The sequence below is a fragment of the Diabrotica virgifera genome, chromosome 5, assembly GCF_917563875.1.
Source record: "Diabrotica virgifera virgifera chromosome 5, PGI_DIABVI_V3a".
Classification (NCBI taxonomy): Eukaryota; Metazoa; Arthropoda; class Insecta; order Coleoptera; family Chrysomelidae; genus Diabrotica; species Diabrotica virgifera.
Window position 1 is genome coordinate 237479826 of NC_065447.1, and position 16044 is coordinate 237495869.

Below are 16044 nucleotides of genomic sequence, written 5' to 3' on the forward strand. Positions count from 1 at the left end.
ATTTCGTTGCAAAACGAAAATACAACCGAACCATATTCCAGTCCAATCAGAAAGTGCAGCAAGCACCTCTACCGGTTTCGAAACTTATTAGTCTCTCATCAGGAGGCACATATGCTGCCCTCTCTGATCCAACCAAAACAAACCCCAGCGTGCAGTCCCGGATTGCAACGAACGAAATGGCATAGATGCCCTAACGGCAACTGCTAGCAAAAGGAATAAGTTTTCTTTTATAAGTAAGAAATAATTATCTAATAAAAATCATTTATTTATTAAAGTGTACTTTAACTTTTCCTATGATCATTAATGATATTATGATTAAAAAATATATTTTTGTAAAAAATATTTTTTCAAAAATTGTTTCAACAAATTAGACTGTTTATTAATTAATAAATTTATAAACAAATTGCGTATTTGTAATGTACGTAGAAATTACATACAAATTAAAACATGAAAGATCAAAATCCATTGAGTTGATCCAGAGATACAGAAAATTACATTCGTTCGAAATTGCTTTTTCGGTATTTTAACTCGGTGGATTTGTAGGTTCCCCCTAGTAATCGTTTGAACTACATTTTTGAAAAATCGTAGAGGGTGCTGTGAAAGTACAACGTTTGTGTAAATTTTTTAAGAAAAAATACAAATCCCATTCTTTAAAAAAGCATTAATGAGATTCCTTAATTATTATAAACAAGTTAGCTGTGAATTACAAAAAACATATGGCTAACTTTGTCCCAAATGAACCCAGGCTAAATTTTTTTATTTGAAAATTCGTGTTAAAATACTATCTTTTCGAATATATAAAAAGATTTTTTCTACGGACAGAATTTTCAAAGTTATTCTAAATGTTTATAAACTACAAAATTTCAAAAACTTTGCATTAGGATTTTTGACTATATTAAGTATTTTTTATCCTTTTTTAATACATTTTGATACTATCACTCTTCTACTTTCATTTGGCATATTGAGAATTGCCCTATCTTCATTATTTTCTGTCTTATCTTATTGCGAAATAAAGGTCTCTGGGAGAAACAAATAGAAGAACTCTTAAACTAATTAATGTATCGGTCTCAAATTTTGAATGTTTGTTAAGTACGCCAATACCCAACTTTGGGTGAAACACTAAAGTTATAAGGTTGTTTTAGTAAAAGTTATTAACAAAAATAACGATTTTCACTTATTTTGCAGTTTGCGTAGCAACAAATTAACTTTTTAACTTTCAAAAATCGGCATTTTAAGGTTTTTCAATGTTCTAAAAAAACTGAATTTTGTAATTTTATGTCAACTTTTTAGCTTTTTAATGGAGTGCAAAAAATAAAAAAGTCGCGATTTTTGCACTAAATTGTTAATAATTAAAAAACGGACGCGGACTCTAGGCAGGAAACAGGTAGGTTTTGTTCCAATAGGTTTACAATAACTAAAAAGTAGTCAGCTGCCTGGATCTTTCAGTGCCCCGAGAAAATCCTTATTACTCTGAACTATTATTGCATCAAGAACTTTAGGTCAAGAACATAGTTATACAATTACTCCTACATAGTTATACAATTACTCGTCATTTACGAGCAACCTATAGAAATACGATACAGTTATCCTCTCATTCATCTCATCAGAGTTATCCTCATTACTTTTTAGTGTGTTTTGCCAGTATTGACTTACGGAGATTGATAGGTATTGATAGCAATGTTTTAGAGGCTATAACTTCGTTTTTCAATACCATTTATATCACCGGACAACTACCTAATGGTTGGTCTAATTCACTGTTTATAGCTCTACCTAAGAAGACAACAGCAAAAACCTGTGCTGATTATAGAAACATCAGTTTGTTAAATCACTTATTGAAAATTTTTCTGAAGGTAATAAATGGTCGTATCTACAATAAATGCGAGGAATACCTGGATGACACACAGTTTGGTTTCCGTAACGGGTTTGGAACGAGAGAGGCACTGTATGGAATGAACGTACTTGCTCAAAGATGTCGAGATATATCTGTAGACATATACTGTTGTTTTATTGACTTCCAAAAGGCATTTGATCATGTTAAGCACACTATATTGATCGAAGCTCTAAAAGACATTGGCTTGGACGGCAGAGATATTCGAATAATTGCAAATTTATATTGGAATCAAACAACATCAGTTTTAGTAGATGGTGTGGGATCACAGGCTCTTAATATTTAAAGTGGAGTACGGCAGGGATGCCTCTTGCCACACCTGCTTTTCAACGTTTACTCCGAAGAATTTTCAGAAAAGCACTTTCTAAAAAACAAGAAGGAATACTTGTGAACGGTGAAGTCATCAATAATTTGCGATATGCGGACGATACAGTACTCCTAGCTTCTAGTCAAGAAGATCTGCAAACACTACTTGATAGTGTCGTTGAGAGTTGTAGGGAGGCAGGTCTTGATCTGAACATACCGAAAACCAAACTACTCGTAATAAGTAAATAACAGCATATAAAACCGTCTATATATGTAAATAATACCAAACTTGAGCAAGTTGATAAAATCGTTTACCTTGGACAGCAATTAAATTGTAACGCAGAAAGTCACGGCGAAATTAGATCTAGGATAGAGCAGGCTAGAGCCGCTTTTAGAAGGATGTCCAAGGTGTTATGTAACAGAGACCTAAAATTGACATTGAGGATCCGCCTACTTCGCTGCTACGTGTTCTCGGTCTTAATTTATGGTGTCGAGTCCTGGACTGAGAATAAAATCGATCTAAATCGCCTTGAGGCTTTCCAAATATGGTGCTATAGAAGAATTTTAAAAATTTCCTGGGTGAAGAAGATTCGAAACTCCACAATACTAGAATGTCTCAGCATGACTACTGAGATCATAAAAAGCATCAAGCAGAGAAAGCTGAAGTATTTCGGACATGTAATGAGAGGTCCTAAATATAGGTTGCTACAAAATATCATGCAAGGAAAAATAGCAGGCAAACGCAGTCCAGGACGAAGAAGAACCTCATGGTTGAAGAACTTGCGAGATTGGTATGGTGTTGATACAAGCATGCTATTTAGGGTGGCAGTGAATAAAATTAAGATAGCTATGATGGTAACCAACGTTCTGAAATGACATGGTACATGAAGAAGAAGAAGACTTACCGAGCGGAGACGTTGATCATGACAAGGAGAACAGTGCAAAAGATCCGATGTCTCAAAGGGCGATGGAGCGTACTATGTTGGGCGTTTCACTACGAGACAAGATCTCAAACCGCCATCTACGACAAAGATCAGGAGTGGCTGATGTAGTGGGGAGAATACCAACACTGAAATGGAACTAGGCAGGTCATCTGGCTCGAATAACCGATAACAGATGGACAAAACGGATACTGGAATGGAGGCCAAGAGATGATACCTACAGAAGCAAAGGAAGTCAACCAATACGTTGAACGGATGATCTAAAAGCTAAAACGTTGTAATAGGAATTGGATGCAAGAGGCACAAGATTGCTGTCGAGACAGATGAAAAATTAAGAGGGAGATCTATGTCCAGCAGTGGACAAACGAAGATTGAATGATGATGATGATGATCCCCTCATTGGAGTTTAACAGAAACACTTGTTTTATTACCCCAGATAATTTTATTGTCATTTAAAAATATCTTCTTCTTCTTAAACTGCCTATCCGTTCCGGATGTTGGCGATCATCATGGCTATCTTGACTTTGTTTACGGCAGCGCGGAACAGTTCAGTGGTAGGCGAGTTATACCACTTTGGTAAATTTTGAAGCCAAGAAATGAGTTTTCTTCCCGGTCATCTTTTACCATTTACCTTCCCTTGAAGAATCAGTTGGAGAAGGCCGTAAAAATATAAGATCTGAAAATAGTGGATATTTCACATTTAAATTAATTTTATTTCTACAGGTTGTTATCGCTGTGCTCATTGCATGCGCCGTTGGAGCTCCATCTCCATCTCCAAATCCATCTGCATCAAGGTGGGATAACGGTTTCAACTCAATCCTTGGTGGCCTAGGATCTTCTAGGGGTCTTGGTTATGGCAGATATGGCCGGTATGGCAGATATGGTGGCTATCCCTATGGTTACAATAGATTCTACAGGTACCGCTCTCCATTTAACTACGGTGGATACGGCGGATACGATGGATACGGTGGATACGGTGGATACGGCGGATACGATGGATACGGTGGATACGGCGGAAACGGTGGATACGGCGGATACGGTGGAATATACGATGATTTTAATGGATATGATGGTAAGTTTTATAAAATGGTAATCTAATAAATTGCATTGATAGTAACTTCAAATGATGAAATTGTTGCTGGTATTAGTGTTGGAAAATTCTCGAGAATGAAAAATCGGAGAGTATTCTCAAGAATATTATATGGAGAATTTTCTGAGAATGAACCCTATGACGCGCTTAGGGTTGTTGTTAAAGATGTAATAGGGTAATACAAATCACGAAATTATATAAGTACAAAATTATGAGATGAAACAAAAGTATTCTTTATATATAAAAAAATACAAAAACAACAGAAAACACAAAATTTATTTGATAAAAAAATGAAACATTTTTCTTAACATCAAATAATGGATGTGGTGATCTAATGTGAAAAAGATGAGGCCTTAGATTCAGAATCTATTTCTATCATTAGCTCATCCTGGTCATATACATTTTGCACTTCAACGTACTGATGAGAAGTTGTGGGATTTTGTTTTTCACGAGTCGCCAACTATCTCATACAGAGGTCAGCAGTAAGCCGGTTTCTTTTAGAGGAGTGGATAAAATAACCATAAGAACTGAAACTTCGTTCAGTCGCTGCACTGGATGAAGGCATGCTTAAATATCAACTTCTATTTTAGTTCATTTTCTTACGAAACTTGTACCTTTCCACCATACGATTGGGTCTAGTTTTTCAATTGATTTTAGAACGTATGGTTTTCCAAAAAATCCCTCCTTCGACCGATAAAGTGTCAAATCTGCCATTATTTCAGGCGAGTCATCACCATATTTTAAAGTTGCTAAATTATCTATAAACTCAGTTCCCTCAACTTGTTCTTCTCTGCTTAAATGAACACCATTCTCAGGGCCCCCGTAACCGGGCGTGCAACGCGTGCGGCGTACGCGTTCGTAACCCCAAAGGGGCGCCAAACCGAAGGTTTGGTAAATAAGAAATATTGATTTTCAATGAGATAATCATTTTTTACATACAATTTTAATTATTTCCTGAACAGCTAGAGAAATCTCAAAAGTCAAATATTGTGGTATTACTGAAAAAATAATTATTACCGTCCTGAAATGTTGAACTTACTCCGTCAAAAATATATTACATTTTTTTGTTCCTTCCTAATTTTTTTCTTCGAAGTAGATTGAATTACGCTTGGCATACCATCCAATCGATTTTATGTTGTAAACTAAAGCGACACTCAAAATCAGTGGCGTGCTGGCCATATAAATGAATCGGTGCAATCACCGAGAGGCCGCGGCCTATTGAGGCCGGTCAAATAAGTTTTTTTCACAAAAAATTTTGGATGTAACAATTTTTTAATTTCTAATCGAATGATATTAACAAAACATTTCAAAAATATTTTATTTCCATACATAGTGTTCGAGCCATTTGAATAATATTGCATTAATTCCAGTTGTCTGTTTTATACACACCCTGTATTTCAAAACGGTTAAAATTAAGACGTTCAATTGAGCCATGAATAGGTATTATTCGGCTGATAATATAAACACAGACTTTTACACAAAATACAATTCAGCAATTGTATATATTTCTTTAGATATGTGTTTCTGGGAAAAGTTCGTTAAGTATTTTTGGATGTTTTCGGTTTTGCTGACTGGACAGAATCAGCCGATGTATTGCGGTTATCTTGAAATTAGCGAGGATAGATCCATTAGAAATATATGTTTAATATAGATTTTATAATATTTTTTATAAATGGAAAAACAACTTAAAACAATCTGCTATGCAGGCGATGCAATACTAATGTCTCAAAGTGAAGATGATTTACAACGTATCTCTCTCTTGTCGTTTCCCCATTACTGAGGATCGTGATTTCTTCCAATATTCCTAACAATTTTATTCCATTGGTCTCTATCTTCAGCTTCTCTAGCTGAATTCTTAATTTGGTCGGACCATCTAGTTGGTGGTCGTCCTCTTGATCTTCGGCCCGGAACGTTTCCAGAAACAATTAATATCTCTAAACTATCGTCACCTCTGTGAACAATGTGACCGAAGAATTGCAGAATTCGTTACAGACATATTGTGGACATACTTTTTTTTTAATTTCGAGTTGGTTTAGAATGGAAACGTTTGTCCTATGAGCTGTCCAAATTGTGCGCAGCATTCTTCTCCAGCACCACATCTCAAAGGCATCCGCTCTCAAAAGCACCACACTTGGACTCAAAGAGTCCAAGTCTCTGCCCCGTATAGAAATATTGAGAATACAAGGGCATTCACCAGTCTCATCTTGATATTTTGAGAGATAGATCTGTCTTTACAAACTTTAGTTAGGCGACTCATCGCATTTTTTGCAATACGTCTCCTAACTTTTGCTTCACAGTTACCATCGTTAGTTGTACTAGACCCGAGAGAGAAAAAGGTGTTCACTATTTGGTATTCCTGTAACATGTTAGTCAGTTGAATGTGTCGAATCTGTCGACCACCACTATTTTTCTCTTAGCTTTATTGATTATCAGACCAACTTTACTGCTTTCGTACTCAACTCTTCGCAGGAGATCAAACATTTCTTACAACGTATGCTGCACCAATTTAACATAACCGCCAGAAAATTTAACATGTTAATTTCCCCAAAAAAGACAAAATGCATGGTTATAACAGCAAATTCAATAATATGTAAATTGGAGCTGGAGTGCTAATAGAACAAGTGATGGAGTTTTAATAACTAGATATCACACAATCTAGCTACGAAAGGGTCTAAACAGAAGTGAATAGAACAAACAGAGCAGCAGGTTGTCTGAATGACACAATATGGAGAAATAAAAATATCGGAAAAGAAATGAAAGGCAGAATTTACAAAACAGTCATAAGACCAATAATGACATACGCGGCAGAAACACGACCCGACACAGAGAGGACAAAAAATCGTTCGAAAAATCGATGGTAAGACTCTATGAGACACAGAGCTAGAAGTACAAATATACAGCGGAAATTCAAGGTGGGCAATATTAATAACTGGATAAGAAACAGAAGAATAGAATGGAATGACCACATACGCCAAATGACAACAAATAGAGTAGTAAGGACAGCGAGAGACGGTTCCCCAATAGGAAGACGATCAGTGGGAAGACCACGAAAACGTTGGAACGACAACTTACTAGAGGCACATTGAAAAACAGACAGAGTCATGTTTATACAAATAGAAGAAGAATAAGTATTTTTGTCTTATAAATAAGAAATAAAAATTCTGATAATAGAAGATAAAATAAGGATTGGAGGCCGCTTTTCTATAAAATCACCGGGCCGCTTGAAAAGTTCCAGCACGCCACTGACTCAAAATAGTGAAATAAACATCAAATCACACTCCTTAACGAGTAGAAACATAAATTAACACCCATAAAACGCAACTTTTTAACAGTTTTACTCCAACAAAAACACAACTTGCTGGATCAAGCAGTTTTACTCGTAATAAAGTGAATCTTTTACTCAAATTTATGATAATTACCCTTAAGTAAACAAATACTCTATGAACTATGATTATGTATTTGACTTTTCGCTTCTCGTCTATGCGTGTATTAGGCACAAACATTATTTACTGTTACTAGTGAACGGGTGGTTTCCTGCAGTGAAAGGTTTAAAATTTTATTTTATATTGGTGTTAATAATTACCTACGACTATTATTGCAATATCCGTTGGGTCTGTTCTGCCCTGATTTTAAACTTTTGTTTTCGTGCAAAAAATATTGTACAATCTTTTTTATTAGTTGTTATTTTAAGTGGTGTGAAAATTAAATTAATTTTAGCTACGCCTGCCCATAATTCATTTTAAATAGTTATAATAGTGTTTCCTCTAATAAAATCCACAATTTACAATTTATTTTGAAAAAAAAAAGAAAATAATTAAGACATTGTGTCTGCGTAACTTGGAACCATATGGGAAACTTTTTTATTATTAATTTTACGGAAAAAAATTATTCTTCATAAAATGCTTTGCATAGACTAAAAACTAAAATGCAACCAAATATAAAATTGTGTCAATCTTATGAGTATCAAAAATATGAATTTCGATCATGAGTACCTTATATTTTACAATATCGAAAATTATTATTATGAAAAGTTGTTTGGAATTAATTAAAAACTATGTTTTAATATATCAAGCATCAATATATTACATCCTTTTAATTAAATTTTTTTCTCAAATTACAGATACCCAACACCCTTTTCATTTATTACTAATAATGCGATAACTCTTTTATTGTTATTGATTAATTAATTAATAATAATATGAGAGTTATCACATTATTTGTAAGAACTTCCTCGTCTACCGTTAATTTCTGGCCAGGCAAAACGGTAAGCTACATTTGGTAATGCGGCTTCATTTACACACACATTGTAGACCAATAATTTTCGGGAAGAATATATGAATTGTCCAGTTAATCTGGAATCTGTAGTATAGCCTGTAGATCAAAGGTGATTGAAACAAAATTCCGTTGTTGATTAGAGCTTTTCTTATCATTTCGTTTTTCGAGATTCCATACCTCTTTTTTTTTCTGATGTTGTCTGTAACGGTTTTCTAAATCCGGTTTCTTAGTTGGATTAGTCATATCATAATATGATAGGGCTAATAAATATTATTTATTACAAAACTAAACACTGGTCTTATTTAGGACAAAAAAGCTTAAATTATAGTCGTTAGAAAATATTCTTCGGTATGTAATTTCGCTAATACCTTCCGGTTTCTTCAGCTGGCAATCATTTATATAAAGAGAGTTGATACATTTTCCTTATACTCAAATTTTTGTCCAAATATCTACGCTTCGAACTTTGGCGAATATAATGTGGGACCATGGTTGGAAAAGACTCAATATGAGCCTTCACAATTTTTCGGTTTTCATTGCTTATTTTATTTGGCAGTATATGCTTGCCTCTTTTGTCCGTATCTGCATAACAACATAGAATATCAATTTTTCTTACAAAATCTTGCATTAACGACGCTGATATACAAAAAAAAATACAAAGTGTCTTACAAAAAAACTTCTCATATACCTGTACCTCTTGACCATTTAAAGAAACCTAGTCGATACTATCGATTTTACCAGTCGATATGAATGACAAATTTTAATAAAATATACATGTAAAATGTATTAAAGACATTTATCACCTTTTTACTGAATATTTACCGATGGGTCAAAAGACGCAAATGGAACGGGCTGTGCAGTATTCCACGAAAATACAAATTACCATCATCAATATAGCCTACCTATTGAATGCTCAATATACACAGCAGAAATGATAGCAGTAATGTTTGCTGTTCAGTATGTACTACTGAATCCAACTAGCAATTATGTTATATTTACTGACAGTAAAAGCGTGGTGGACAGATTAAGTAACATTCAAACAGTCAAACACACAAACCACATTGAATTGAATATACTTAAAACTCTGTTTGAAATTACACAATTAGGAGTAAATGTAACAATTGCTTGGATTAAGGGTCATTCGGGAATAAAAGGCAATGAAATAGTTGACAATTTTGCTAAATCAGCTTATGTAATCGGAGAAAAAATAAACAAAAATTTAATTCCAGCTTCAGATATTGATACTTTTAGCAGACAAAAACTTAAAAATAATTGGCAATTGCATTACAGAGAATGTAATACTGGCTCAAATTTTGCTCATTGTAACCCTAGGATATTCTCAAAACGATGGTTTTATACAGAATATAACAGACATTTTATAAAGACCATTAATCGGCTGAGAGCCAATCATGCTCTTACGCCATATTACATGCATAGAATCGGCTTGTCAGATACTCCCAATTGTACTTGTGGCAAAATCGGAGATCTAACACATGTCATATTAGAATGTCATTTAAACATAAATAACATAAACGACCTTTATAAAGAATTAAAAGATTTAAAATGTTTTTTCCCAATAAACCTTAATACTTTAATATTTACAAATGATATGGAAATTCTTCATCTCATTTATAAACATGTTAAATTATGTAAATACAAGTTGTAAACTTAATATAATAGGCATAATTTGTTAATGTGGTTTGAAAAAATAAAAAAAAATATATATATAAAAAAAACACATAATAAAATAATAACAAAAAAAATAATAAATAAAAAAAAAAGAAAAAAAAATAGAAACAAACAAAAAAAGAAAAAAAAATAGAAACAAACATAAAAAAAAGAAGTGTTTCGCACAAATTAAAATATATTTTATATTTAAAAAACAGTAAAATAATTAAAAAAAAAACAAAATAAAAAAAGTACACAATGTACCAATGTATCTATAAAAATAATATTGTAGAATGTACTTATGTTTATAAGAAATTTATGACTATGAATCTGCAATCAATCACAAACAAGTCTGGCTAATTGGCTCTGCCAAAGCCATTTTTCAAAAAAAAAAAAAAAATTACTGAATATGGTACAGAGCAGTAGAAATATATTGTTGTCCGGCAAAATAATATATGTGCGCTTACTTGGTTTTACATGCAACAGACCTTTAATTTTGTGGAAGTAAGTAGCGATATATTGTTTTACTTTAAAATGAAAAGTTGGTTATGTGTTATGTGTAACTTATTTGTTTATCACACAAATTATCTGCTGAATGGTAAGTCGTATCATTTACTGGGTTTTACCTTTATGTAGAGCGTAAAAAGCTGAGAATTTTGGTATAATTAACTCAATATTTTAAAATTTGTCATTTACCTGGTTTTCGCAGTATACCGACGAATTCTACTGTTTCTAGAAAAAAAAAATGAAAAAAATTGTACATTAAAGATGTGCAAGAAGTAAATTGATTCTTTTATTTTACCCAAAACCTACCGACCGATTGATCACTACTAACAATATAATATGGTACAATCTTCAGAATGAAAGTAGTTCTATTGTTGAATTCTTTGCAAAACTATACATTTTAATTAATTCTTCTTTTGCCTTCATAACCCTGGATGGGTCTTTGCCTATCTGGCTGTGTGCCTTCATTCAGATCTCTCTTGTGCCCTTCTTATCCATTGTCTTATATTCATGGTTTTCAGGTCCTCATCCAACTATATCCTTCTGGGTGTTTCTTTTTTTCGCATTCCTATTGGGTTTCATCGTAATATCAAAGAATACTCCATCCAACATTTTGTTGGAAGGTGTATTCTTTGGTAATATCACAGATTAACCCAACACAGATGCGAAAGCTATGCTATGATGCCGGTACAATAATTGGTAACCTTGAAACTAAAGACCGCTTTACAGCTTGCAAGAAAATTTGCTGCAATTTCTTGCATGCAAGACTTTCATGAAAGTCTATTGCATGGTCTTTTACAGCTTGCAACCCGGCTTGCATGCAATTTGAAAGTTTTACCCTTAACCTAACTTATAAACTTTTGTTTTTTATTAATTACTTTATTGCTGTTTATTTAACTTGGTAAATTTCGAAATGCCAAGACTATCAGAAATAACCAAATATAAAAGGAAAAAGGCGGTAGCAGCAACTTTAAGTATTATTATTGTTGCAGCCAGCCTTTTAGTCACTAATTTAGAACGCCGAGATCGGAGATGGCGAGGCGAGTAAGGTCTTAGTTGAACAAGAAGAGGGGTAATAATGTATCTCCAACAAAAGAATTTATCCAAGTAGATGATGAAAATGACTGTAATTTTCTAGGAATGGATGTACATTTTAATAAACCCTTGGGAAAAATTGAACAATTACAAAGAAATCTATATTTCGAAATACTATTTCTGCGAAACACAAATTAATTATTATCCTAAGGTACTTAGCTAGAGGAGAGAGAGCTTCCGTAACTTATTACAATTTACAATAATTATAGAATCTCAGAAAGTGCCATTTCATTATTCATTCATTTCCATCGTTGATATATTTCACAAACAGAAAACAGCTGATCGGCATGTATTCGTGAATCCGTGTCGTCAATGACATTTGCTATTGTGGAAAAATCAAATTCCCCTAGACTTGCATGAAAACTTGCAGAAAAAATGGCACCAAACCGATTATCGCGCAATTGCAAGAAGTTGCATGCAATAATCAACTGACGACATACTGCGCATGCCTTTAGGCAACTTTCTTGCGTCTTGCAGGTAGAATTGCAAGCTGTAAAGCGCCCTTTAAGGGCGCTTTACAGCTTGCAATTCTAAGGAGCACAGTTGTTGTGCCGGTGTTTGCACCAATACAATTGATAACTTACAAAATAGTTCATTTGGTCTATAATACTTACTTTTACACCTGATTTAATATTTACTATATTTACACTAAAAATTAAGACAAAAAAAACTTAACAAAACATTGGTCATTTAATAAATTTATGTGTTAAACCAAAAAGGAAATAAAAATAAAATAGGTAATTTGGGAATTCTATGTATGTCCTTAACAAAGCAAGAGAAAGTTAACTAACTGTTAGAAAAGTGACAATCGTTAAAGATTTATATATAAATGACCATTTATTAAATTGCTGTGTATATTGAAAAACAATAAAAAGTTACTTGGAAGTGAACAGGATATAATTATAATAGGGTAATTTGGGAATTCTAGGTAGGTACGAAACAAGAGAAAGTAAACTAGCAACAAAACAAAAGAAAGTCTTGTACTTATCAAAACAAGAGAAAGTAAACTAGGTATTAGAAAAGTGACAGTCGTTTGGTGACAGTAATTTGGGAATTCTAGGTATGGCCTTCCAGAACAAAACCAGATAAAATGTTGTTAATATAATAATTTTCAAGTTCCACGTTATTTAATTATTTAATCAAATTTAATTATGGAAACAACGTTTAGTTGGTAAATAAAGAATTTTTTTCAAAAAGTGATAAGTTTTGGGTCCAAAAAAGTATAATGTGAGAGCGAATTGTTTGTATTCCTGAGAATATCTTCTGGCCTTTGGGACTTTTTTCTGCAACAGTGCCTGAGTTTTTACAATTTCGGCCAATGATTTATTAAGAAATTTGCCACATAATTATTTAAACTGCTCTAAGTCTTGTTTTGTACCGTTTTGTTTTTTACATATTTTTCTATTCAAATGTTTTCTTTTTAAAAACCTGATTTTACATTTCAGTTTAGATTCACGTGGCAAGTTATACATAAAAGATGTTAGTGTTTGTAATGATACTGAAGGTGATAACTGGGAAATATCTTTTGTAATTCTTGTAGAACTGTGTCCATCTTATCCCTTACTGGGGCTGATAGAAACTTGTTGAGAGGATATTACCTGTAAATTTTCCGCCGCAGGCGTTATTCTATTGTCTGAAAAATCATATCTTTTTATTATTAAAATTATTGATATTTACCTAATTTTTTACCTGACAATATTTGAACTTTTTTCGGCGGCTCCTCAGACGTATTCGCGCAGATATCTTTAGATTCGGTAAAAATTGACGGCAAAGCATTGTCATACAAAAGTTTTTGTCGTGAAGATGTGCATAAACATTTATTTTCAAAATGATTTTCGCAAATTCTGTATCTAGTTAAATCCTCCTCTAACAAATCTTGTCTTTTAGTAGCTTTTAACCATAGCTCACTCGTATAACATAAGATGTTTTTTAATAAAAATTTAATGTCTTGTTAATATATCTTTTATTTTTTAAGATTATTTTGACTATCTTCAATAACAGGGCGTTATTCATTCTTACTACATAGTAATTAAAATTTACTGATTTCAAGGCAGGATTTTTTTCACAGGATCAAAATATTTCTTGAAAAAATACTATTGGAACTATTTCTTACACACATAGCTTGAGTAACCACTTTATGTAAGTTTCGAGATTAATATAATTAATATGATATAAGTAATATGCCACTTAATCAGAATTTAGAAAGTAAATCAATTTATTAATGACACTACATACCTTACTTCATCCTTTAGCATTCTAAAAAATGATATTCTTTGACCCGTCTTAGATGAACACCCTTCACAAATACACGTATATCCAACAAATTTTAAAAATATAACAAAACTATTTAAACACACTTGATAAATAGAAAAAATTCCCAATAATCAGCCCGTCAATTTAACACTACAATAAGCGCACGTACTGTCGAGGTTATTCAGGAACTGAAAATAAGCTTTTAAGCCTACATACTAAGCGAGCTACTAAGCGACTACCCTTTTGGTAACTCAAAGTGGGAGGAGTTTACCAAAACTCGGTACCAGAGTTATCGCCAGTGTTTCGCATCTGTGTTGGGTTAATCTGTGGTAATATTTTCTTCGTTGTTTTTGCATTGTCTTTTCTCTGAACATGTCCCAACCGTGACTCTATTTCTTCTTCTTCTTCTTGTAGTCCCTTCTCTTATCGGAGGTTGGCTATCATCACAGCTATTTGTACTTTATTGGCGGCTGCTCTGAAAATATCTACTGAGCTGCAACTATACCACTCTCTTAAGTTTCTCAGCTAGGAAATTCTTCTTCTACTGACTGTCTTTGACTTTTCACAAATTAACAATATCGCAACCTTCATTCACTTGATTAACCTCGTCGTTTCTCCTGATTCTCCATATGCCCTCTTCCTCTTGCACCGGGTTTTTCTCATGACTGTCTCAAGAACTTGATTGATAGAGCGTCTCCCTATCTCACTCCCATGTTGATGTCAAACAGGGGAGTCAGTTCTCCATCTACTCTGACTGCGACTTTTGAACCCTGCAACGTCATTTTTATAAGGCTGATATTTCTTACGTATACATACGAAAGGTCTTCCAGCATTTTTTTCTTTTCACACTATTAAAAGCTTGTTTAAATTCCATATATATTAATAGTTCTATGTCGTATTCATAAGCTTTTTCTTGTATCCTGCTTAGTATGAATATATTATCTGTAGTGGCTATTTGTTCTGAATCCATTTTGATAATCACCAATTATATTTTCGGAGTATTTTAATAATCTATTTTAACGTATACCAGAAAGATTGTTGCATATTACATTTACCAATGTAATTGGCCTATAATCTTGTTTTGATCATTAATTGTCTGTCTTTAGGTTTTCTTCAAAATATTCTTTTTATCTCATTATAATTTTTTGATTTTCAGTTACTAGTTCTCTGTGCTTTCTTTTATGCTTTTGTAGAATTTTCTGAATATTTGATATAGGTGTTATATTACAATGGTTGCACAATATATTATTTCGCATACCTAAGCTTAAATTAACCTATTAAATAAAACATCTACTAAATTATATTTGAATTTCTGCAGTTTATTTCATCCGCAAGCACGAGAAATTTTGAAAATTTAGCACAAGGTGACGTCATGCGCGAGATGTACGAGTTTAGTGCGCGGTGATGTCATATCTTACGCTTCCTTATATCATGATACAGTAGACAGTATAAAGCACATCTTGATAGACTGTCATAAATATGTAAATCAAAGACAGTTTTACAATTTGCCAAATAACCTGCAAGCACTCCTCAACAAAAATTTATTTCCGGGCAATTTATTAGGTTACTTAAAATGTATAAATATGTTACACAAAATTTAACTTAATTAATTGTAACACATGTTCAATTGTTCACAAATTGTAATTAATTGTTACATACAATGATTGATTGTTACAAATGTTAAATTTAATATTATTACAAATGTTACAGGAATGTCGCTAATAACCTTTGGGTAAATAAAAAAAAATTGCTTTTTTGAAATCAAATGTGACATTATTTAAAACAATTGGTCACTGAATGCCTGTATACACTCTACAATCGCAACTATACACTTTTTTTATTTAATAAAATTCCAACAGGAATCTTATGATTATTGCTATCTGATCATTACTAAGATGAATAAGCAAGTAAGCAAGGTAGTTAGTTAGTCTACAGAGTCGGTATTTTGTTATCGATGGTATGCGCATTTAATAAGAGCAACAAAGAGACATGTATTTATTATACATTTAAAACGGGTTAGAAGATGT

At 32.9% G+C, this 16044-nt stretch overlaps 1 protein-coding gene across 1 annotated transcript in view; it reads left to right on the forward strand.

Annotated features, from left to right (window-relative positions):
* LOC114332375 (keratin-associated protein 19-2) overlaps positions 1 to 16044 on the forward strand; it is a 30689-nt gene that overhangs the window by 8350 nt on the left and 6295 nt on the right. Inside the window, exon 3 of the mRNA XM_028282160.2 lies at positions 3859 to 4207. Within this exon, the coding sequence (XP_028137961.1) occupies positions 3859 to 4207 (349 nt within the window). The remainder of the gene's footprint in view (positions 1 to 3858; positions 4208 to 16044) is intronic.